General features: G+C 36.1%; 1 protein-coding gene across 3 annotated transcripts; it reads right to left on the reverse strand.

Annotated features, from left to right (window-relative positions):
* Window positions 1-246: 246 nt before the first annotated feature.
* LOC149011789 (RNA-binding protein 1-like) lies at window positions 247-16444 on the reverse strand. 3 transcript variants are annotated; one of them, XM_089162853.1, is made up of 7 exons: window positions 16246-16444; window positions 13085-13200; window positions 3581-3878; window positions 3395-3456; window positions 2075-2156; window positions 1379-1490; window positions 247-1204 (listed from the first exon to the last, which is right to left on the reverse strand). In XM_089162853.1, exons 1-7 carry the CDS (start codon window positions 16301-16303, stop codon window positions 1195-1197), a joined length of 738 nt encoding a protein of 245 aa, XP_089018979.1. In that variant the 5' UTR covers window positions 16304-16444; the 3' UTR covers window positions 247-1194. The 3 variants fall into 3 exon arrangements, with proteins under 3 accessions (XP_089018979.1, XP_089018980.1, XP_089018981.1); XM_089162854.1 differs by having other exon boundaries at window positions 250-1161; XM_089162855.1 differs by lacking the exon at window positions 247-1204 and having other exon boundaries at window positions 1375-1490.
* Between the last annotated feature and the right edge of the window lie 9276 nt (window positions 16445-25720).

Here is a 25720-nt window from a genome sequence, read left to right on the forward strand (position 1 = left end):
GTCAATGTTATTTTTTCAAACTAAGAGATACCATGAGATTTTTCTTTTAGAAAACCTATATTTTATTACAAGAAAGCATAAGTCATGCCAAATGAAGGCTGCAACTTGCAACCCAGATTGATATTTGTAACCTCAGAAGAACACAGCACCTCCCAACTTTCTTCCCCGTTCACACCACCCACCACCCCTTTTTAACAAAAAAATGACGTAGAACACAGCATCACCCAACAGTCTTCTCTGTTCACACCACCCCTTTTTAACAAGAAAATGAACATACGATTCTTCAACACATACAGAATCCAAATCATCCATTCAACCCACATCACATGTAACCCTCAAAATTCTTTCCCAACAGAGAAATTAATGATATGAATAATGACAATTTTGGCTACAAGACTGGATTATTGGAGGAAAATTTGTGGCATGGAAAATGACAGGATTCTGTTTTAACAGTTGGAGTATTTGGGTCAATATAATAAGTTATCAAGACACCTTGACTGACTGTTTACCCCCCAAGAAAAAAGACACCTTGACTAAGATTGTCCTGGAGGGAGCATCACATTGAAGCCCCCCACCCCCAAACCATCCTATGTCTTGGGTCATCTAGATGCCGCGGCAACTATTGATGATACAAGGGCACCAACCGGTATGAAACATCCAAGAAACATTAACAAAATACTCGAATCCTGTTCAAATCCGCATTCCTGGCCTCAGTGAAGCACACGGAAAGGAAATACTGCAAAGAAGCTATATTGATCAACATATATTGCATTATACCAATTTCAACACTAATTAAGATATTCTTATCATGCAGTTGTAACATGAAATTTATCATTTTAGTATTCAACTTGCTATGCTTCAGCCAAATCAACTCAACAGAATACTCAAGTACATAAACAAATATCAACTATCAAGAACTGCACAAGGACAGGAATGAATACATGCAATTTCTTTGCTGACCAATTGTCAAATAAACTGAAGTGGTTTAACTCTTCCATTTTCTCAACTAAGGCCAAACTTCTAATTCTGTAGTCGGTACCCTTGAATGCGCTGGGACATGGTAGCTCACCAAGATATCAATTTGTTCCCAACAAGTACCAACATAAAAAGGTGTTTCATCTCCAAGCTAATGTTCACCATAACGCCCCGTTGTTTTTCTATCTGAAAAAGTCAACCAGCAGACATTTACATCAACTAGCGTAACCTGCCATATGTGAAACAGAAAAAAAGAACAAAGCTTTACAATCACCCTCTTTTCAAGAGATCTAGAACTCCTAATAGTTTTTTTTCCGGTTCAGAAACTATTTAAGTTTATCCACATCTACAGCCACGATAAACACACTCTAGAGTTATTGCCCTAATCAAAACTGAAGATTACCGTGAAAGCCCATGATGTCGCTCATCATGGTCAGATTGTGGGCGGAAAGGGAAATGTGCAAATTGAATCCTCAAGTGATTAGCATTTGGTTTCTTGTTATCAAACTTGTAGCCTGTAAGAAACAAAAATATTCACATCCACAGTAATTTAGGTTGACCCACATGAAGACTTCAAATAATGACATGGTAAGTTTATAATTGACCTACTTCTAAAGTTCATTTGTTCTCTCATTTTTTTCTCTGTGGACATAATTCCTATATATAACCTTCCAGAGAGATTCTTGGATCAGCAAGTAGCGATCTCAAGAACCACCACCCATATGATTCCTGGATAATTAGGAGCTTGGCAAAGTTATGCACACACCCAGGACTTCAAGGTTAATGTAAAACTTACATCTCTCTCATGACATAAGATGGGGGGATTTTGTATTTCAGGCACGGTTATACTTGAGATTATTCATCCAAAAAAAAAACACTCAAGATCTCAAAGCCTTTTCAGTTGTTACCATATGCTCTATGTGAGTACAGCAAATTAATCCATCTACATCCTTCACATTCTCAAATGAAAATGAAGCATGGTGAACTTGACAAGTTCTTTTCCTTGAAGAGACTCGTAAAAGACAGCATGAAAATGAAAATACCAAAATACTAAGATAGTAATAGTTCTAATAGCAGGACGTACTCATAAAATACCAACCTTGAAGAGCTTCTAAAGCAGTGCCAGCACATTTTGCATCATCAAACTCAACAAAACACAGGACCATAGCCTTATCTCCACTCTGCAGTTTAAACACATTAAGATCGACAGGAACAAGCATACGAACTGTGCAGCCTAAATTCATCCATTGAATCTACGATTTAAAAAAGCATGCAATAATATCTTTTTCTTAAACAAGTTAAGGTACAGAAATGTGTAAAAAATGGCAATAACTAAGCCTTGGCAGCAATCAAACTTCACTTAGTTTTTGGAACCACTGATCCACCGCAACCACCCAAAACACCTAGGATCATCAACTATAACAAGCATCCTATGAGCCATGCTCGAACAGGAGACTTTGGAGATTTGTTTAAAGAATTTCTGGAAGTAAAACATAATTGATATTTATGCTCCAGCTTGAGGAGTGTTGGATGTTATCAAGTTGAGGCAAGAGGGAATCGTGATTTGTGCCTGGTGCTAATCTCACACTCCTGGATACCCAGCTATTTTTTATTTGAGTTTCCCTTTTAACCCTTGGTGGATCAGCCCTAGTATCGTTACGTTATTGGGTTATGCATATATAATGGGTTTCGGAAGTCACAACCAACTGTTGTGACTACTAGAGTTGATGCAACCTCTATAGCCTCTCTCTCCCACTCTTTTCATTTCTTCTATATTATTACACCAAAAAAGTAACCACATTCAGCGAAGTGGTTGCAAGTGTGGATGAATACTGGACCACATAATGAAAATTTTCTTTTGTTGCGGAAAAGGAAAAGAAACTTCGCTGTCTAGTTGATATATATTTAGTTTTCTATTCTAGCCTTTGTGCTAATTTATAGATTATAGATATCTGATCTCTATTTTGTTTTATCATACACATCTCAAAGTACAGTTTATTGAAGGAGGTTTAGTGCATCTTCCAATTTGAAGTGGAATTGCTGTCAGAAGAGTTCCCCCCCCCCCCCCCAAAAAAAATAAAAAATAAAAAGGAAAAAAGAAAAGTGAAAAATACAACACAATAGAATGGCTCTAAGGAATTATCTTATTAAAAAGAAAAGTTACAGAGATTATTTTTTCACCCTGTGCCATATATTCTCATATTGTCTTCCTAAGAAGTAGTAGGAAAGATAACAGGTGGAACAGAAATAAACAAAACAATCAAGGGTAATATACATTTAATGATTGCTACTAGCCAAACACTCTGCTACTCGTGAGAAGGAAAAGAAGAGAAAGCTGTTCCTTTTCACCATTATCAAAAGAAGATGGAAAATAATATTAACTTAAAGAAAATGGGCACATCAATGATTAGAGACATACACGCCTAGCCTCCTTGTGGACAACTCTGATTTCTTTGAAGCCGATAAAAGGACGGAAAAGATCTTCAGTTGCAGTCAAAGATACAAACAAATGAAAAACATGCACACCCACACACACACACACAGAGAACAGCAAACTAATACAAAATAGAACCTAAAACAACAAACAAGCCACAGAAAAGGATACGAGATACTTCTCTTCTGGTACAATCATCGGGAAGTCCATCAACAAAGAGAACATTTGATTCCTCCACAGGCAGGCTATCAGATGTTCTTAATGGCCGTTCACTAAGCATGCCAGGCATGCTAGGGTTGACGCCTAGTGAAACATCCCGCCTTTGACTGATTAGAGCTGGATCTTCTGGGGGAGCTGGATACCTACTCATGCTTGCACCTGCTGTCAATCCACTGGGTCCTAGTGCAGCATGACTAGCAATACCACCTATATCATCAAAACCATAAGCACCAGGCCGCAACGGTAAGACCTGCTAGCAACACCGAAAGAAGAAAACCAATTGTTAGATACCAGCAACAAAATTCATGAATGTTTCCTAAGAATCTCACTACAACACCAATTACTCCCACTATCCCAATGACAGACTCCTTCAAAAAATCACTAGGGTTTGAAGAGTGACTAGAGTATTATAACTCCCCCTCATTTTCCATAATCATTTCTGGAGGGCTGATTTGGAGAAGGGAGGGAACTGGCAAAAGGTGTGGGGACATGCACACCTTAACTGTTGGTGGGATTCCTAAGTAATTTCCAGTCAACTCCTATTTGGTGAGAGGCTCGGAAGTTTCTACATAAGCTTCCTCTTCATCAAATAGAAGAACACATACTCAATGCTCAAAATCATGGATAAAAAGCTACCAGTCCAATGATTAACATACCCAATATTCCACTTCTAAACCCCAACCTCCCCCCACCCTCCCCCCACAACAACAACAACAAAAAAAAAACCTCCCTCCTAATTTCATTTTGTAAACCCCTAATCCAAAAACTACCCACAGAATCATATACACCATCAAAAACTACCAATTTAACATACAAGCATATACACATCATCTTAGGAAACCTAGACAACCCATGTTATTATCAAGAAACCTTAAACAGTGATTTCTTGGTTAACATCCCAAACCTTGATGATGTAAACCAAGGAGGGGGAAAGTTTGCTTCTATTGTTGTGGATGACTAGCAGCAATTTCTTGGGTTTTTATGGCTTGTGGTGACGGGAAATTAGCATTTTATGGCTTGTGGCAATGGGAGAACTAGGATTGAGGCTTGCAGCTAGGGTTTAGGTTCTAAGGATAGGCCTAGGGTTGAAGGGAATTAAAGACAAACTGCTGTCCAAAGATATTCTGCTTGAATCTTGCTTTCTTTTCTTTCAATCTTGAAGGTTCTTGAATTCTCAACTTCGGGTTAGGGTTGCACAAGGTGGAGTCAAATCTAGGTTTAGATGGATGTGCGGAGACTGAGAGGGCAACCGAAGGATGTAGGGGTGGTCTCAGTGTTGTTCCTACTGTGATTCTTGTTTCGAATAGGGGGGCAGCAGGGTTTCAGAGTTTCAGGTTCAGAATCCTGCCGCAGGTAAGGGAGGAGAGGGAGAGCTGTGGGGTGGCCTTAGGTTTGAGTTTGGGGCTGGGTTTTGGTACTTACTGTTTCTTGAAGGAGAAAGGGAATGTTAACTACTGCTGTTGTTTGTGATCAAGAACTCAATGAGAAGAGAGTTTTTTTTTTTTTTTTTTTTTGGGGGGGGGGGGGACTTGGTACTTACTTTTTGTTTCTTGAAGGAGAAAGGGAAAGTAAGCTGCTGCTGTTGTTTGTGATCAAGAATCAATGAGAAAAGAGCTGTGGGTTTTTTTTTTTTTTTTTTTTTTTTTGGGGGGGGGGGGTTCGGGTTGGGATTTGGTACTTGCTTGCTGATCCTTGAAGGAGAAAGGGAACTGAGCTGCTGCTGTTGTTTGATCAAGAATCAAAAAGAAGAGAGCTCTCCAGAAGCCACAGGGTTCCCCTCAATGGAACCCTACTCAATACCTTCTAAGCTAGAAATTCTCAGCAAAAGAACTTAGTTTTAAGAAAAGGGCCAAAATACCCCTAAGGGTTGCACAAGAACCTGGCGGCCACTATGGCTGCTTGCAGCTCTTGTTTGGGGGGTGTTTGGAGTTTACATCACCTAACCACTAACCACATCTCCCCATTAAGAGATCTCATAATCAACACAGCACCACCGCGTAAACCGAATCATTAGGTCCATATAATTTTTCCCATAAAAGATTCAAGGTTTAGTCCTTTTTCTTGGAGACAGAATTACCCAAAACCCTAACATAATCAATCAACCATAACAGCCAATCTAACCATCAACTTCCTTTGAAATTTTAACCACAGCAAGTTCTCATACACCCCTTCATTCGATCCTTATTTGAGCCTACATCCAGTCACATAAACCTTTGTTGGTTGGTTCGGTTTATTTGCGGGTTGGTCTAATTATAAGTTGGAGTTCAGGTTATTATTATTCAGTTGTTTAGTGAGGGTAATCATGTAATTGGATGTTTCACATTATTATAAATAAGAGGCTGGGGGGTCACATTGATCGTCCAAGGGATTCAATTATTTCCACATGGCATCAAAGCCAAGCGAAAATTAGAATCGAAGGGGAAAAAAGGAGGGAAAAAAAACATGTTCAACCTCTTTTTTCCTCTCTTTTTTCTGCTTCGACTCCTTTCTCTCTCTCGTTTTCCCGCCAAAGGGAGAAGGCTTACAAGGAAACACCATCGCTGACTCTCTCTCTCTCTCGTTTTACCGCCAAAGAGAGAGGCTGGGCTTCTTTCTTGCTATCGGGCCCTCCTTGGTTGTTTAAACCATTAAAGGGCAGCATCCTGCGGAAGGTTCTTGCAGAAATTGATGCTGCCGTCTCTTCTAATGCAATGAAAAGAGATATTTGTTGAAGATTTACACTTCCTACGATGAACTGAGAAAATTGTGGCAGGTGTGGTCAGAAAACTACTGCAATTTTTATCAGAAAATTACAGCAGGATAGATCAGAAATTTTTTAGATCAATTTGACTTCAATTTTTACTTCCTCAAGAATTTTTTGTGGTGTTTTTTTTTTTGGTGAGTGGGCTGAAGATATGACAACACCGGATGTTTCTGCCGTTCTGACAACTCATGAAAATTATCCCATGCTTTCACCACTCTTTGTTAGGTTCGATGGAACTTATTACTTGATCTAATCTCGTTCCACCTATTTGACAATTGTTGGAAGAGGTCTAATTGGCCATATTACGGCCACTACAACCAAACCGTTGACTGTCGGTGTTCTTCAAGATAAGTCGATTTCAAACGACTATCTTATCATGCCATTTCTTTTGAATCCATGCATCCAAATCTCGCCAAGGGATATTTATTGTTGGATACAGCAACCTAGATTTGGAAGGCCACTAAAGAGACTTATGGACAGTTGGGGAATGATGCGCAAATCTATGAGTTTCAGAAAAAACTTCATGAGACCACACAGAAAGAGTAGACAGTTGCCCAGTGCTATACTAAATTATGGTCTCTCTGGCAAGAGTTAGACCATTATGGTGACTACCATCCTACTAATCCTGACGATGTGACTGTCTACAGGATGCAAGTTGACAAAATTCGGGTGAATGATTTTTTGGCTGGATTGAATGTGGAGTATGATCATATCCAGGTACAGGTTTTGAGTCGTTCTCCCATTCCTACACTAGAGCAATCCTATGCACTTGTTTAGTGTGAGGGGAGTCGTCGTCTAGCTATGTTACACTACCTACCCAGTAGTGGAAAAATATGCTCTTCAGAGTGTGAGTCTAGTGTCCAAAACTGAATCAGCCAAAGATGTGGTTAAGTGTGAGTATTGCCACAAACCCAATCATATCAAAGCCACATGCTGAAAATTACATGGAAAGCCTGCTGATTTTGAACAAAAAAAAGAGGCCCAAAGGAAGGGTAAACCAAAGGCTAGTCATTTAGAGATTGTTTCTGTAGTACCTACTCCAGATATTCGTTTTAACCAGGAAGAGTCACTTGCTCCAAGGCGCATTCTACAGTCTTCTACCGTTGCCACTGCCTTTTCCAATGCTCCTTCACCTGCACACTCGAACTCCTATCTTGCTACTTCAGGTACCGTATTTACAAGCTTCCATGCTTCCTCAATTTCTGCTCCATGGATTATTGATACTGGATAAACAGACCATATGACAAGTTCTGCTTCTTTCTTCTTGAATTATTTACCTACCTCAAAGGAAAGATAAGGTCCATATAGCTGATGGCTCTTAATCTTCCATTGCTGGAACGGGAACCATACAACATTCACCATCCCTTTCTTTGTCCTCAGTCTTACATGTTCCATCTTTTTCTACTAACCTTTTTTCCATTAGTAGTCTTACAATAACTTGAACTGTAAGGTAACCTTTTTTCCTTTCTACTATGTTTTCAGGATCTGGTAACGGGAAGGAGATTGGATATGGTAAATTGGACAAAGGACTTTACTTGTTGAAATCGAATGGACCCTCTTCTTCTTCTATGCTTGCTACTCCTCATCAGTTCAATTCGGATTTGTTAGCCCTCCATTTGCATCATAGGCTAGGACATCCCCCCAGAGAAACTTTAAGAAAACTTTTTCCCAATTTAGTCTCATCTTGTTATAGGGAATTTTTTTGTGACGCTTGTGTTTTTGCTAAATAGACTCATTTAAGTTATTTGCCTTCTTAATAATAATAAAAGTTCCATTCCTTTTATGTTAATTCATATTGATGTGGGGGGGCATTGTCGACGCATGTTTATTACTGGCCATCGATATTTTGCTACTTTTATTGATTGTCATTCTAGATCCACATGGATTTATCTTTTAAAACAAAAACAAAAATGAAGTTTTTCGATGTTTTCAAGATTTTCATAACATGGTTGAAACCCAATTCAATCTCACTGTGAAGGTCCTTTGCAGTGACAATGGAACTGAGTATAGTGAAAAAGAGTTTCTGAGATACCTCTCTAATTCTGGCATAATACACCAAACCATTTGTGTTGAATTGCAGCCCAAAATTGAGTGGCCGAAAGAAAGAACAGACATTTCACAGAGATTGCTCGTTCTCTTCTCATTGCCATGAATGTCCCCGACCAATATTGAAGTGATGCAGAGAACTGCTTCCTACCTCATGAATAGAATGCCTAGTAGAATCCTTGACTTCAAATGCCCCAATGAGGTTCTTCAAAGGACATCTTCCTTTATAGTTCCTCCAAAGATATTTGGGTGTGTGTGTTATGCCAGGACTTTGACCCACAAGAGTAAGTTGGAACCTCATGGCCTTCGCTGCATTTTTTTGGGGTATTCCACTACTCAAAAGGGTTACAAGTGTTACCATCATCCTTTCAAGAGGACAACTATGTCCATAGATGTCATCTTTAATGAATCTATTCCTTATTATACACCTCTCCAGGGGGAGACTCCAAGAGCAGAGGTGTTCTTTCTCACTTTGGATGTTCCTATCACATATAGAGACCTTCCATACCCAATTCAGCCCCATTTAGAGGTTTAAGAAGAGATTCCTGACCAAGGGGGAACATTCAACCAGTATACATGCAAACACTCATTCTCCCCTTTCCTCGTCTGAACCTTGTAAGGATCCTATCCAGAGGGAGACCACTCCTATGAGGCACACCATTGAGGTCTTCCAAAAGCAAATTGACCAAAGCAAGGATGTGCAGATCTATCAGAGGAAGAAACCAATTGGCAACAATAGGTAGAGAAGGTTGATAGGTTGCCACTCCAGTCTCCTGATCCAGATTCAGGTCTTGTAAGTTCCCCTGAGGTATCTTCTTCTAACCTTCCTATAGCTAAATATGTTTTCTATGATTCTTTGTTTGACTATTATCGAGCATTCATATCTTCTTTATCTACTGCATCTATTCCAAAGACTTGGCAAGAAGCCTATGTTGATAAAAATTGGAAGGCAGCAATGGTAGAGGAAATGCCGGCTATGAAGAAGAATGGTACTTGGGAGTTAGTTACTCTTTCCCCAGGGAAAAAACTTGTAGGCTGAAAGTGGGTGTTTGTGGTGAAACAGAACATGGATGGTTCAATCAACAGGTTGAAGGCTAGATTGGTCACAAAAGGATTCACTCAGACTTATGGAATTGATTATCAAGAGAACTTTGCTCCTGTTACAAAATTGAACACAGTCAGGGTCCTGTTATCAATAGTTGTGAATCAAGATTGGGATTTACATCAATTTAGATGTAAAGCATGCATTTCTGCATTGAGAATTGAAAGAAGAGGTCTACATGGAAATCCCACATGGCTTCTCTATTGCAAAACAAAAGGGAAGGTTTGTCAGTTAAAGAGGTCGATTTATGGGTTAAAGCAATTTCCCAGGTGTTGGTTTGGACGCCTCCAAAAGGCCGACATTGATTGGTTACAAGCAAAGTAATACTAACTATATACTCTTTGTAAAAAGATCAAGAACTCACATTACTCTTCTTATTGTCTATATGGATGCCATTGTCATCACTGGGAATGATGGGGCAGAAATAAAAAAGCTAAAGAGCTTCCTTGGCAAGGAGTTTGAGGTTAAAGATCTAGGGAAACTTAAGTATTTCCTAGGAATTAGGTCGCTAGGTCAGAAAAAGGCATCTATTTGTCCCAATGCAAGTATCTTCTAGACTTACTTTCAGAAGTGTGAATGTTGGGATGTAAAGCCATGAATACCCCAACTGAAGCAGGCATTAAACTTAAAGATAAAGAAGAAGTATCAGTCGATAAAGGGAGACATCAAAGGTTGGTTGGAAAATTGATTTATTTGTCCCACGCCACACTCAACATTGTTTTTTCAGTAAGCCTAATAAGCCAGTTTATGCATGACCCATACTCAACTCATATAAGTGTTGTTACTAGAATACTTCAATATTTGAAGTCCACACCAAGAAAAAGGAATACTTTTGTCACCCTCAGATAATTTGAAAGTGGAAGCTTATACAGATGCTGATTGGGCTAATTCACCTAACAGAAAATCAATATTAGGATATTGTACTTTTGTTGGGGGCAATCTAGTGACCTAGAGGAGTAAGAAGCAAAATGTGGTGGCATTGTCCAAAGGCCGAGTATAGATCCATGGTTTGAGGAGTATGTTAGCTTTTATGGGTGAAGCATCTATTAGAAGATATTGGGTTTCCTGTTACAAGTCCTATGATGTTGTATTTTGACAACAAGGCTGCCATCAGTATACCCAATAATGCAGTGCAACATGATTGTACAAAACATATTGAGATAAATAGATTTTTTGCCAAATGAAAGTTAGAGCAAGGGCTGATATGCATGCCTTTTGTGAGATCTGGAGATCAAGTAGCTGGCATCTTTACTAAAGGACTGAAGGAAGCAGACTTCCACCCTATTATAAGCAAGTTGAGCATGACTAAAATATATGCCTCAACTTGAGGGGGAGTGTTGGTTGGTTCGGTTTATTTATGGGTTGGTCTAATTATAAGTTGTAGTACAGGTTATTATTATTCAGTTGTTTAATGAGGGTAATCATGTAATTTTTTATATTTCACATTATTCTAAATAAGAGGCTTGGGGGTCACATTGATCATCCAAGGGATTCAATTATTTCCAACCTTATTGAAAAACCACAATCTTCACTCAAACCCCAAAAACCAAGAAGCCTACTTCCCACCATCAGGATTAGCCCTGATTTAGAAAACCATTGCCCTAGCACAACACCCCTCCCCTATTCTAGAAAAAGCAAAGAACCAAACACATGATCCAAGTTTCAGTCGAAATTGAGACAAAGAAATCCAAATCCCCCTTTTGAAACCCTAAAACCCTAAATCCATAGATCTGCTCATTATAACCTGTTTCTTTTGAGATCCTGCTGCACTAGTCCTCAGTCCTGCCTAAGGCTACATCATCTTTTATTGTAATAAAATGCACGTATAGAGAAGACTCTTGCATAAAAATAGAAACCAGAGTAAAATGGGCAAAAAAATAGAAACTTGAGTACAATGCAAATAACTCAAAGAGGAAATTACCTAAGTAAGGTATATCTAAGAAAAGAAAACTAACCATGACATTTCAATGTTGATGCAGATCCACCACCAGCATTTTTATTTATTTATTTTTTTTTTTTTTGGGGGGGGGGGGGGGGGGGGGGAATAAGCCTAGCAAAAGGGATATGTATCATTAAGACCTTGGTCCCATGGTTTTAAGTTAAAATAGGCCTCTTTATGGGCCCTGAATGAGGGTACAAGGTCCAAATACAAAAACAACTAGTTTGCTTAAGTTGAGGGTTATTAGCTTTTACTTTAGAATTTTTTACCATGCCCCTACATTTCCTCTCCCCAAAGAGAAAAACCGAAACCATACAAAGTCCCCCCTCCACACTTCACACCATTAGTAACCATTTGCACCCATTAAAATTCAAATGACCCTTTAATATGACAATGTTACCCCTAAAGGAGTAAAACAACATGAAACCCCCTTAAGTTATGTTGTAATTTCAAAGATGAACCAGGAAGACATCAGAGAGAGAGAAAGAGAGAGAGAGAGAGAGAGAGAGAGAGAGAGAGAGTACCAACAAGATTAACACCATGAATGGGAACATTTTTTATCAACCCAAATTTATTCCTGACGGAACCGAAGCAACGCTACTGCAAGATAACCATCAAACCCTGTGATGGCTTGACTCAGTCAATGGTCAAGGTTGTCGTTTCCACTGGTGATGGCCAAGGTTGCACAGGTGAGAGAGATCGACTGTGGGGTTAAAAAATTGGGTTGCAGCATGGTTTCTGCAATAAAGATTCAAAATGAAATTGACAAACCTATTAGGCGAGCAACACATCCAAGGCACCCAGGTCAACCAAGCGCATGGATGTCAAGGCAACACTTCGATGCCAAGGCATTGCCTATGCCTTGACAACTACGATACAGCATATAAAAATCTTCATCTTCAAAAAGTTTGAGTGGTCACATAATCTTATTTTTCAGAAGACTTTTGCATTAGATGGAGCACAAAACCAGCTTTCCAAAATTCCACAAATCTGACTTATATGGAAAGGATTATATTCCAGTCAAACCTTATTTGGTATGCATGATGTTGTCAATGTCACTCCAAATGGAAATATTTTTTTAGATATCAAAAGAAATGAATATGTTACCAAACTTTTTGGTTTACATATAAAAATTCAAGGAATCTTTAAATTTGAGAAACAACCCACCATTAAAATTTTCAAATTTCAGAAGCTGGTAGAAATCCAATTTTTGTTCTTGACTAGGGGTTAATTTTTTTAGCCTTTTGGAGTTGATTTTTCAACTACTTTTGTTGGCTTCAAATAGGGGATATTTGCATCTTTATAAATAATTATATTGAAAACAAATGAAATACAAAGTATATAGTCATTACTTTTTACTGTCACTTGCCATAATCACTTGTCATAATCTAGGAAAACAAATGAACTCAAGAAGGGAAACCCAGTATCGTACTTAATCTACCCAGATAAAAGATAACATGATCCCCTTAATGATAAAAACTTCCCAGAGTCCTAATAGAACCATATCAAACCCTTAGACCCAGTTCTCAGTCTAGGTCCTCAAACAGGCCCAGTCAACCCAAGGAAGTGCCCCTTCATCAGACAGAGTAGCAATAAACACAAATTATGACAGAATAGCACTCTTACATCTGTATGCAGGAAATCTGAAGAAGACCCTCGCAAATTATTTGAACTCAAGTGATGAGTTGATAATGCTGGGTTAGAAGGCGAATAACCCGGAAATGCAGTTCTTGGATTAGTATCTGTAACAGATAGAACCATCAACAAAAATATCAATACAAAAGATGGAATACACAAGCGATGGAACTAGAGGCAAGTATGTTAAGCATTAACAAAAAAGATGAAATACAATTTTATGGTTCTACCATGAAAGAAAGAAGAAGAAAAAAACACAATGTGCTGTGGAAAAGAGGCAAATTTACTCACTCATAACATACTAAATGATCAGAATCAAGTATTTCTAATCATTAAAAAAATAGAATTTCTGTCCTTCCTTTCAGAACAAGTTAGAAACAGAAAGCTGGTAATGGCTGGTATAGCACCTTTTTACACAGCACTATTTAATAAATTGGTTCACACCTGATACTGAAAACTAATATAGTACTACTCCAAGCTTCAACCACACTTAAAGTGCATGGTTGCATTAATATAGCTACTATTTGCAAGTTGTCTACTGTCAAACAATACAGTATAGCCCAATCAATCAAACTGATTTTTATTAGGAGCAAATGATGACGATGACGGCCAGCCAACAGTTTCGGATTGACAGACTGGGCAGTTGGATCCTTCAGTCATGATTTTAGTCCAAAGCATTAGTGCAATGGAAGGAACCATTGATTGCTTCATGGATTGAATGTATCTCAGATGATAGCATAGACTACAAGAAGTGTAACAACAACAACAAAGACAAGCCTTGTCCAACTGATGGAGTTGGCTACATGGATTCTTGCCTTCCAATCAGCTCTATTTGAGGCCATGCTAGATAAGAAGTGTAAGAAAGAACTGTTAAGTATCCGGATCCAACTAGTGAATCAATGATTAACCTAAGATTCCAAGGTCAAGAATAGGAGTAAGAGCATGTGGGACTGCATCGCTTTATGAAAACAAATAAATATAACAGATAGGTTGTTCCTTATACATTAATCGAATATTTTGATTCTACAGCCTCCATGCCTCAAATATCGTCCATTTTGGGATATGGAGCTGCTCCAAAATGCTAGTTCATTTCAAGAATTAATGATAGAATTTGGGTTGTTTTCCATTTCAACCACCATAAAACTCAAGAAAATGTGGAACTAGAGGTGAAAAGAAGGAACATGAATGGAAAATACTTTAGAGATAATGGGCAGTTGAAGTATTAAGAATGATCCTGATATAGGTCACCACAACCACCCCAAGAAGAGTCCCAATGCCCAAAAGAAGAACTAGGCTCAGCAGCCTAGGTTACCCCCCACTGGCATAGAAGCATGATTTGATACCGGGGGTATCTTGATAATTTTGGCTGTCCTACTCAAGCCCAGGTGGGTCTAATTGTATTTGGGAGTTTGTTAGGCATCCAAATATGTTTTTCGATTGTTATTTGAGTCAGTCTAAGATGAGATAAGCAGAAGTCCTATTTAAAGTAGAAGTCGGATTCAAATTCTGTTGTTTATGCTAAAGTACTGATAGGAGTCAGTTATTAAAGCTATAAATAGACAACCTAGGATTGTGACAAGACAGTTTTGACGATACAATTAATGAGAAGTTTGTTGCAGCAAGTTAAGGTGTCAAGTAAAGCTTCTAGGGTTCCAGATCTCCTTCAGCAGAGCTGTTAATCTGCCTTCATTCCTCCATCCTCCGTCCTCCATCCTCCATCCCAAGCCTCCTAGACTTGGTAAGTAACACTTACATATTATTCCTTTGACCTTCCCCCCATCACACTCTACTGTTTCTTCCTTCCCTATCCCATTAGGTCATCCCTCTTCTTCCCCCAAAACCTTAAATTTCATATCTCTCAAACCCTCCCTCAGAATTCCCTTCCTTCTAGCATAATCAGCCCCACTCCAATTAACACTCGATTCCAGCCCCTGCCGTTTTTACCTTCTAAAAACTTAAACCCCTAAATCTGAAGTTGATAACAGTAAGATTCAGATTTTCTTTTCAAACCTTAGACCTATAACCCTAACTTCAGGCCCTGTACACCCATCCATGAGACCCAAAAGCCCTAAACAGCCTCGAATCCGGTATTCACAGGGCTTTGTAAACCCTAATTTGACTGCTGTTTATCAAGGGATATTGGTTTGTTGGTCCTCATCCCTTTGAGACTACATCAAATTCTTTATAAAGTGATTTTCTTCGAAAACTGACGACTTTTGAATAATGGAAGGAGCATAATTTTCTTATAGGAGATGGTTCTCCAAGCAAGTGGCATTGAGAAACACACCAATAGGGCACAATGGAAGAGTGTGGACATTGAAGAGCAGGAAAATTAATTACGTAGAGGAGATAAAGGATGCGGGCATAACCTTCCCTGGGGCACAGAGACATTTTTCCTTTCTCTTACATAACCAAACTAGTCTTCTTGTGTGGAATCCTTGGGAGATCGATTAAGCTTGTGTGTTGGTTATCCTTGAAGAAGGAAGGTTGGCTTTATATGGTTTGCCTGTTAAATAAGATTCAAATCATTGCTGTTCACTTTATATATTGTATACTTCGATGTTGATGCTTTTCAAGTTCAGAAAGCAGAGGCCTATCTACGTGTGGAGTAAGCATATCAATTTGATCATCCGACCCCAACAAGCCAGAACACTCCGAACATGAATATTAAGTGAGCAGTAAAAGAAAATTATAGCCATTTATGCTGTTGCATTCAATTTATCCATCTGTCCAATCTTATTTCCAATTTGAGCTTCACAACTTTTTTTTTTTCCGGAACTACAGTTTTCCTGTTTATAGTTCTTCTCTTAATCAAATCATCTATTTCTCACCTAAATTGATGATAGAGATGGCAAAGGAGAGAAGGGGGAACCAAATAACGTTTCGGATTTACCTGTATAAAAAAATAAAAAACCAAATACGTATGGTACAGCAGCACAAAAGAAAAAATATAAGAGAAACCCATTTCCATAACAGTCACATTGATAAGCAAACAATCCCCTTGATGATAAAAATCACAAACAAGAATAATTGAAGAATAAACAACTTCTTTGATCGAACGAATTTAAAACAAACAATCGAAGAAACAAACGCATAAAGAAATAGGGAGATCGATTTTAAAAAAAAATAATAAAAAAAAAAAAAAGGAAAACCTCTTTCAGCAGCAGAGTGAGCCGTGACAGCGCCATATCTCCAGTAGGGATCGGCCATTCCTTCCCTTCGACTTCACTGATGCTGTTCTTCGGCAGATTTCCACACGCACTGGTTATCTTCTACTATCAACTATCGTTACTGTTCGTTTTCGGGAAAAGATGCTCGTTACTTAAACCCCATTCTTGCGTTTTATTCGGCTCATTTGAATTGAACGAGTATCGGAAAATTAAATAGATGGTTAAATTTCACTGACGCCCTTGAGCGTTGCTTAATCGCATAGACACCCAAAATTCTCAAGGTGGCAATTTCCCCTAGCACCCCTGGGCAACTTTTTTCCTCTTTTGGGTGAAGGAAAATTATTAGCGCCAACTGACAAATCAAAATAAGGACACCTAAGCGAAGGTTTAAAATATTCCACGATACCACACGATACTAGTCGATACGTATCCATATTTGACCTAACCGATACTATACATCTTGATACGTCTCTTCATTGAATTACACTAAAATACATTAGTCAGAGCGATATAATACTCGATACAGGAAGATACGTCTCTTAAAATCACCTGACCAATACGATATTCGATACCAATACTTTAAACCTTGCATCTACGTACTTAGCGAAGTCTCTATCAACAATTTTTTATCTCTTAAAAGGATAAAAATACCCCTCTAATGTGGAGTGTCTATTAAATTCCTTTAATGAAAAAAATCTAATTAAGCGAATCAACATCAAAATGCTGAGAGATTGATCAATGAATCATTGTCATTGATTTTAGGATTAGTGCTATTTATAATTTGCATTTTCGTCTTGGTTCAAGGAATTTCTGTTTTTTGTAACCTTCTTCAAAGCAAGGTTTAAAGTATCGATATCGCGTAGCATATCGGTAAAGTGATTTTAAGAGACGTATCGTTCTGTATCGAGTATTGTATCGCTCTGACTAATGTATTTTAGTGTAATTCAATAGAGAGACGTATCGATATGTATCGTATCGGTTGGGTCAAATATGGATACGTATCGGCTAGTGTCGTATGGTATCATGGGATACTTTAAACCTTGCTTCAAAGAATTGTTTCTTTAATTAAAAATGTGATAAATGCTTCGCATTATTATAAGGATATTTTTGTCATTTTCAAAAAAACTTGTTGAAATAGGATCTATCAAATATTTTGTTTTGTTTTGGGATTGTGTTAATATTATTAGGGAATAACTCTGAATGGCACTGATAATTTTTCAATATGAAATCATACTTATAAGTTATAACCCGTAGGTGATGGATTTTATGATGAAAAACTACCACCCAGAGGCCTCAAACTTAAGGGAGGCAATTTCGACTTGTTTACAATAATCAACTCATCAATGTGTTGTTTTAATAAAAATATAATTTGAGGGAAGGGACTTACCTAGATAGACAAATGAAGACAAAAAAATTTGAAGACATATTTGATGGATAATGATTGATCTGGTCTAAGTCATCAAAAACTTAAGGATTACATAATACAGCATTTGTTGTGCTTAATTGGAAGATCAACTAACTATAAAGGGTATGCTAGATTGGCTTATTGATTTATCAAGTCAAGAAATCAATTTTCAGAAAAGTAGTATATATCTTAGTCAAGATGCACTCCATGAAGAACATGAAACTCTTTGTGCCATTCCAATAATTGATGAACTATTTTTTTTTCTAGATCCGATAAATGAACTAACTAGAGATGCTCCTTCATCTTGGTACTAATATATTTTATGCTAAACCCAAGACTAAAGAATTGACTGATTTTATCCATATTATTTTCATATCATATCAAAGTCAAATTGATTGACAATCTTAGGAGTGGTAGAACAGTCATTGTTTGAGATTATATTCAATGTTTATAATTTAGGAAGAGAAATGTTTGAAGGCCCACATCCATCATTGCCATTGGTTTTAATTATGGCAGCAGATTCTGCTTGTCTCTACTTCTTTTGTAGTGATATTGGCTATGCCTTAGTTGATTGCTAGAATTACTAATGTAAATGGAGAAGAAGAGGACGTAAAAACATTGTGTGAGTTTTAAGAAAACTTAATTGGCAAAAAACCTATTATAAGCTTATGAATTTATGTATTCCAAATGTCAATATTTATAACAACTTTAGTTCTCAATGAAATTTGTTTATTCTGATTACAAAAATGAATTTGTTCCTTGACATACAAAAAAAATCGATAATGTTATAAAATTGATAAAATATATTAAAAATATGTACAAAAATTAGGACAAGATTAATCAAATTCATCTATTGAATTATGTGCATTACATATTTATAGTGAAAGTAGTATCTTCTCTAATATAAAAATATCAAAGCCATATAAGAAAATAAAATATATAATTTAAAATTGATTTTTGCACACAATAGAAAACCCTTGGTATAGAATGATAGATTTTTGTTTGTGATGGAAAGTGTATGTAATGAAATTCTGGATTGCCAAGATTGTACACTGAGGTGGTTGAGATATTTAGTTAGAATTTATATCTTTCGGTATTATCTTTTTGGGATTGATGGACATCCACAATCAACATTATTTATAACATTCTCCTTTAGATGTCCATTAATAGATAATGTTCATCGTTAAAACTTTACTAAGAAAAAACCTTATGGGAAAAATTTTTGAGTGAAAAAAAAAAATTTATTTATAAATAATACATATTATTAGGTGCCTCATTAAAAATCTTACCAGAAAAAATCTAGTGAGACAAAATCTTGGTGAAAAAAAAAGTACAATATGTATTCTACTCCTCTAATGATCAAATCACTGAATATCTATGAGTTTGAACACTTGAATCTTATATACCAACTTCTCAAAATTTGAAGTAGGCAATGTCCTAGTAAATAGATATGTTAAATTATCACTTGAATGAATTCGTTGAACATCTATTTTGCCAAGAAAAGTTGATAACTAATATTTTTTGGGCGAATGCAAAAATGGTAATAGATTATGCACTATGTGGGGATGCAGTCACATTTTATACTACATTTTGTACAAATAAGAAGAATATGCCATTTGGTTTTTTTTTTTTTTTTATGGGTTTAATCATCACAGGGGTATTGTTATATTTAGAGTAGCATTGTTATATGATGAGACAGTTGAATCATTTAAATAATTGTTTAAAACATTCTTGAAAATTCATAAAGAAAAGAGTTATAAAACATTCTTTACAAATCAAGATGCCACAATGACAAAAGCTATTTCAAAAGTGTTTTCTGAAAATGGCATGGTTTGTATACTTGACATTTGATGCAAAATGAGATCAAACATTTAAGCAATATAATAAAGAATGGATCAAGCTTCTTATTGAAACTGAGAAAATGTATATATGAATATGTTGAGGAAGTATAATTTGAGACTGCATGGGGACAAATAAGAAATAATTATCATGTTGAAAATGGTTCATGGTTGGATTGTATCTATGGATTTAAACATAAGTGGGTTAGATGTTATATGAAAAATACATTTACAGGAGGTATGCGTAGTATACAACTAAGTGAAAGTATAAATGCCAGTTTGAAGAAATATACAAAATCTACTTTAGATATTGTACAATTCTTCAATCATTTTGAGAGAGTAGTCAATAATAAGCGTTCTAATGAATTGAAAGCTGAATTTTGAGTCAACAAATAAACTCCCAATGAACTATTTTCCATTCATACCTATTATGAGACAAATAGCAGAAGTTTATACTCCTAAAATATTTGGCTTTTTTCAAGATGAGTATATGTGGGTTGGATGTTGTTCCATTAAAGAGAATGATGAAAGTCTTATCCCACATAAATATATTGTTTGTATAATTAATTCAACTGAGATGGGATACAAAGTTGAATGAGATCCATCTAAAGCTATGATTCAATGTAGTCGCAAGAAATTTGAGACATTTAGCATCTTATGTCGTCATGTTTTGAAAATTTTGGATGCTTTAGATATCAAAGTTATTCCTTAAGTATATATTCTCGGTATATGGACTCACGTAGCAAGAAACATAACAGTCCAAAATAGTGGTGGAATGCAGGTTGAGGAAGATATTCATATCGATTCTACAAAATGTTGTAACCTTCTTTGTTGTAAACTAGTAAAGCTTGCAGTACAAGCATCTAGTTCATATGAGGGATATCAATTGGTTGACAATGTTGTTTTAATGAATTGTGTAAAAAAATAAATAATTTGTATGTATTGTCTTCAACTCATGATGAGCTAGATGAGCTCCAAAATCTGAATAATGCAAAAGGATCTACAAGGAAAGAGAAAAAGAAGATGATAGAAAGTTCTAGAACAAGTCGTCGTATTAAAAGTTGAATTGAAAAACAAGGTAAAAGAAAGAAAGCAACTCCAAGTGTGAATATGACATATATACCCCATGCCACAATATTCGATATAAGGGATTTGAGTCAACCAGTTGAATCTAAGGTACTTTCTACCTTTCATTGCCATTATGTTTTATGTTAGTCTCTTCAGTTTTGTGCTTACTATTTCACAATTCTTTATATTCACAGAAGTCAATAGAACTATCTAGTCATATCATGTGGTCCTCTCAAGCCTCTATTTATCAGGTATTTCTTTGATATCAATTTTCATTATTAATATATAAGTGTTCAATGTATAGGTGAATGTGGATCTTTTTGCTTCTCAACCATTTGTTTCTTCAACATCTCCTTCAGTAATTGGGGTTTCTACTGGTCATCTAGACGTTTACCTAAGTTAGAATCTTGATAGTAGAAGTGGTGCAAAGTTTTGCTTGCTTAAGGGCTTGTTTGGTTACATGAGCCTGGAGATTTCGAATATCTAGAGATTTCAAATCTATGGAATTATAATTTATAAAATTAAATGTTTGGTTGTGGAATGAAATCTGTGGATTCATCCTAAAAAACCATTTGATCGACATGATTTTTGTGAATGTGCAAATGTATAGCTTTTTTGAAATCTCTGGATTTCACCCCTTATCCATAAATCTACAGATTCACGTTTTCAGTGTAAAAAGGTGAATCTTTAGATTTCATGAATCTAGAGATTTTTACAACCAAACGGGTATAATCCTCAAATTCATGAATCCAGAGATTTGAAATCTCTGGATTCATGTAACCAAACAGGCCCTAAAGGTAATATCATATCTTTTAATGTTTTTACTCCCCCCCCCCCCCCCCCAAAAAAAAAAAAAAACTCTTTTTGTGAGTATGTGTTGCCTCAACTAATAATGTTACCTCTTTTTTAATGTCATCTTAGTATTTTCTTTTTGTGTTGACCATGTTCCCAAATAAAAAACAATTCTAGTACATGTCTGTGAATGCAATTTGATATTGAAGGACAACTTCCATTTACCCAAAAACAAAAAAAAACTGCTTTCTTTTTTATTAAGAGAAAGACATAGTTTAAACCCATATGTTTGTGAAGTACTGTTTTACATTGCCATATTTTGAAGAGGGTAACTATGACTTTTGATGTGACCTTTTATGTATTCTTTTTGTAGCAAGAGCTAGAAGAGCCTAATACATCTCTCATTGGATTTACTCTCCCCCAATCCACTTTTAAAATTTATATGTGAATGCTGCTACAAGGTGTGACATTTTCAAAGGGCATAGAGCTACTAAATTTGGGAGTCGGGTGAAGGATTTTTTTTTTTTGTCGCAAAATGTTCCACTTGTTCTTCCATTTCAGTTGTAGGACTGGAGTTAGAAGCAGTATTATATGTTGTTTTTTGACTTCCTCCCTTCACATGAATGGAGTACTCTACTTGTCAGTTTGTCTTCAAGCTATCAAGAGATTGAACAAGCTTCTAACTATGGACTGGCTAGCAAGGAGAATCTCAAAGGAGATTTTGAATACATGTGAATCCTTTAAGTATTTTTTTATATTTTTTATTATGTACACATGGCAGCAAACGAGTTTGCTGATTTCTTTAGTAGTAGGGTCTTTTAAGTTAAACTTCTCTAGAATTTACCCCCTTCTCTAGCACTTCATTGTAGATGATAATTTTGTAAGAACTTTCTTGGCCTGCTTTTATTTAATTAATGAAGAGCTCTTCAAAAAAATAAAAAAATAAAAAGAGAGAAAGAGAGGGAAAGCACAAAAATTTTGTCTGAGGCTGATTATACTATCATCACTTCATCCATCTACAAGGATTCATGACTATGTCAAATGTTAGATACTTCACATTACCTAAAAAAATAAAATTTATACTTGCTTTTAAGATAAAAAGTGAAACTACATTCATCACAAAAAAAGTGGGGGTGAAAATTACATTTTGCTAATGTATTTCTAGAAAGCTTGTTTGAGTTGTACATAGAACGAAATATTTTAAGTGCTTCAGTCGCAGCCATGGGATATTTGAACTCGCATCCTTGCCAGACGCATGATGTGCTATCCACCCCAAACAATTGTTTTTTCTAAGGGCAAACAAGCTTGGATGTGCCAATTATGATTCTTGGTCCTTCCAAATGTCAGTATCCTTTCTAATCTTTTTGATTCCTTTCTTAGAGGCTTCTTCAAGGCTTATATGAGATTTTTTTTAGATTGTCAAACTATATACAAGAACCTCACTAGTCTCCATAGTTGTTATGCCCAAAATTGAGTTTATGTTGGAGCTTTGCTGAACACCAAGTTTGTAGTGTTTGTAGTGCTCGAATCTCCCAATGATGAAGTTCCATCATTTTTGGACTTAATATGGCTTTTCAAGAATACTAATGCTCAAAAATGTTGGCAAATCCTTCATTTTGGCCATTTGTCACCTAAGCATCAAAGAATAGTATGACTTGGTTCAAATAATAAAAAAATTATACGTAATACCAAGCTATGGAATAAGAAAGTAACTCATTCTTTTCAAAAAAAAAAGAGAAAGAAAGTAACTCATGGGGTGGTTGCCAAACTTTATCAAACAAGATTCAATAGGTACATACATATCTATCATTTGAGTAAGAGGGGGCACAATCTTTCATTTAATTATCAAATAACAAATACTGAATTCTATTCATAAAAAAAGACATATATGAACAGCATTGCATGAATAGAACCACAAGCTCATTTAAAAATGAACGAAAGCAGAGTTGCAACAATAAGGCCGTTTTATACTCAAACAACATCATAAGTTTGTGAAAACTCTTACCCAAATATCAAAAGAAAGCATCAAGAACTTGTAGAAAATCTATATGAGTCACAACAAGAATGTAAACAATTGCATAAAAAGACTGAAAAAGGTTTTGGTATTAAGTCTACATCTTCAACTGTTTTTGTATAAAAATAGCATCATGAGCAAGTATTTATACAGAAAATTTTGTTCTTGCATTGTAACAGCTCCCATAACCAACTACAGGTCAAAAAGATTTAAATCCCAGCCGAAAAAGATTTAAAATGGAATAAGAATAATGCATCTCATAGCTGATACTTGAATAGGATTGAAAAAATAAAGAATCATCTCAACAAAGCGGCAAAAAACATAAGCATCTTCTGTATTGACACTTGCTAGATATTTTTTGTTCATCAAAAGTTTTAAGGTCAATATGACAAAGCACATAATTGAGCTACCATAAATCATATCAGTCCCCAACATGGTAGGATGAATGTCAAGTGTAACAACCCAATCTGTTTTACTCTTCTATATAAAGCGATGCATCACTAACCTACGGGTCAAGCACACCCTACAACCAAATCACCAACTCTACAATGCAAGAGGGGAATACTGCAGTTCAGAAGTAGATACATTTGCTAATTTTCTACCCATTTTGAGCATTTCATCATTTCTTCTGATAAATCTTATTATCCCTTTGATGTTGCTAAGAGTATTTTGTTATTGATCTAGATGCATGGGACACAGGGACAGAAAACCTGAAGAAATTTCAACCTGCGATTACACAAATAAACATAAATGCAAAGCCATTTAATCAACCCTTGACATTCAAGAACAATTGGAACCTTGGAAGACTTGTTTCTATATTGTTTTGAAATCATATTCAAATGAAATTCAAGGGTTTCTACTTTTATTAACCTATCTTGGTAGCCAATAAATAATAAGACTAAAACCAAACAAATCCAGACCGAGAATTTCAACCTCATAGCAGCGTAGAGAAAAAAGGAAAGGAGGTGGGGGTACTATGATTGCTGATTGAAACCATCGAGGATATGGTGTGGCAACCCGTCGTGGTTGTCGCATCTGGTGGATGAGATTTGGAGAAACTAGTGAAGCTGAAGGGTTTTTCGTCGTCTTGGTTGCCGCCGTCAGTTGCGCAGTGAAAAAGAAGATAATGAAATGCGGGAGAGAGGAAGTAGAAGAGATTTGAAAGATAAAGGGCTTATTTAATTTTGATTTATTTTTAGCAGTTAGATATAGGTTGGACATGTGTCGTCCCTCTGACAATTGTCTCCATTTTATGACTATATTGGTAATTTGTTTATTTCCCTTTTTTAAGAATTTTTATTTTTTGAACTGATTGGTCTTTCACGTTTTAAACGTAGTTTATGTTCACTTGCACTAATAGATTGTTCTATTGGGATATTAATTCGGATTAGAGTATTTATAGTTGGAATATGAGATTTAATAACTTTTGACGGGTGAATAAAATCATTTGACATTTGATTTGCAATATTTTGTAAATAAATTATTTTTAGAATTTCAGGTTCATATTACTCAGTGCAGTGATTTAAATGAGATAATAATAATGCATTCTAATCAATCATTTTTCCAACTGTTATTCACTTCTTCTAATATTGAAAAAATTAAATTATTAAAATGATAATAACAAAACTTGTTTTAGATAAATTTCCAATTATTTACAAGATATTCAATTATAGACATATATTTTCAATTTTATTTAGAAACCCATCTTTATGCGTTGTGGTAGAGTAGTTAGAACACAAAACGCATATCTAAAAATGAAAAGATGATAAAATTTGGCTCTTAACTATAAAGCTAATTGTAATGAGAAAAATTTATGAAAACTTGTTGGCCTAATATGTACAAGTAATGCTAAGGGTGTCAAAACTAAATCCAAACCTTTAAAACCGGACCGAATCAGCCCATTATAACTCGAACCGAAGCTTAATAGGTTGTGTTCGGGCTGAATAGCCTCAGCCAGCACTGGTTCGGGCTGGGCCGGGCCAGCCGGTGTGTGGCCCACTAACTCAAACTATTTGGCCCGAAACTAGCCCGAACCCAAACCAGCCAGTTAAACCACTTATAAATAAATAAAATAAAATAAATTTAAATGTAAACGATAGAAAAATCCCCCAAGTATCCATTTGTTTTCCTTAATTGTTTTGTTTTGGAATATGCAAACAAGGCTGTCAAAGCTTTCGCCATTTGGAAGATGGGCTTAATAAATATTTAGCAAGTGTATTATCATTTGAAAATATTTTAATGCTTTATTTTGATTCATTTTTACGAGTGTTAAGAAGAGGGAAGAGAATAAGCAAAGACAAGCCACTAAAATTTATCATGATACCAATTTTCAATTGTATA

The sequence above is a fragment of the Hakea prostrata genome, chromosome 7 (assembly GCF_041222555.1).
Source record: "Hakea prostrata isolate BN-2017 chromosome 7, UWA_Hpros_2, whole genome shotgun sequence".
Classification (NCBI taxonomy): Eukaryota; Viridiplantae; Streptophyta; class Magnoliopsida; order Proteales; family Proteaceae; genus Hakea; species Hakea prostrata.

What these genes read in the sequence shown, in the direction of transcription:
- LOC149011789 (XM_089162853.1), bottom strand. Translation starts at nt 16,303, where the DNA reads ATGGCCGATCCCTACTGGAGATATGGCGCTGTCACGGCTCACTCTGCT. An exon ending in TCACTCTGCTGCTGAAAGAG is followed by an intron (nt 13,201 to 16,245) that starts GTTTTCCTTTTT and finishes TATCTGTTACAG; the next exon opens with ATACTAATCCAAGAACTGCA. An exon ending in CAGATTTCCTGCATACAGAT is followed by an intron (nt 3,879 to 13,084) that starts GTAAGAGTGCTA and finishes TGTTGCTAGCAG; the next exon opens with GTCTTACCGTTGCGGCCTGG.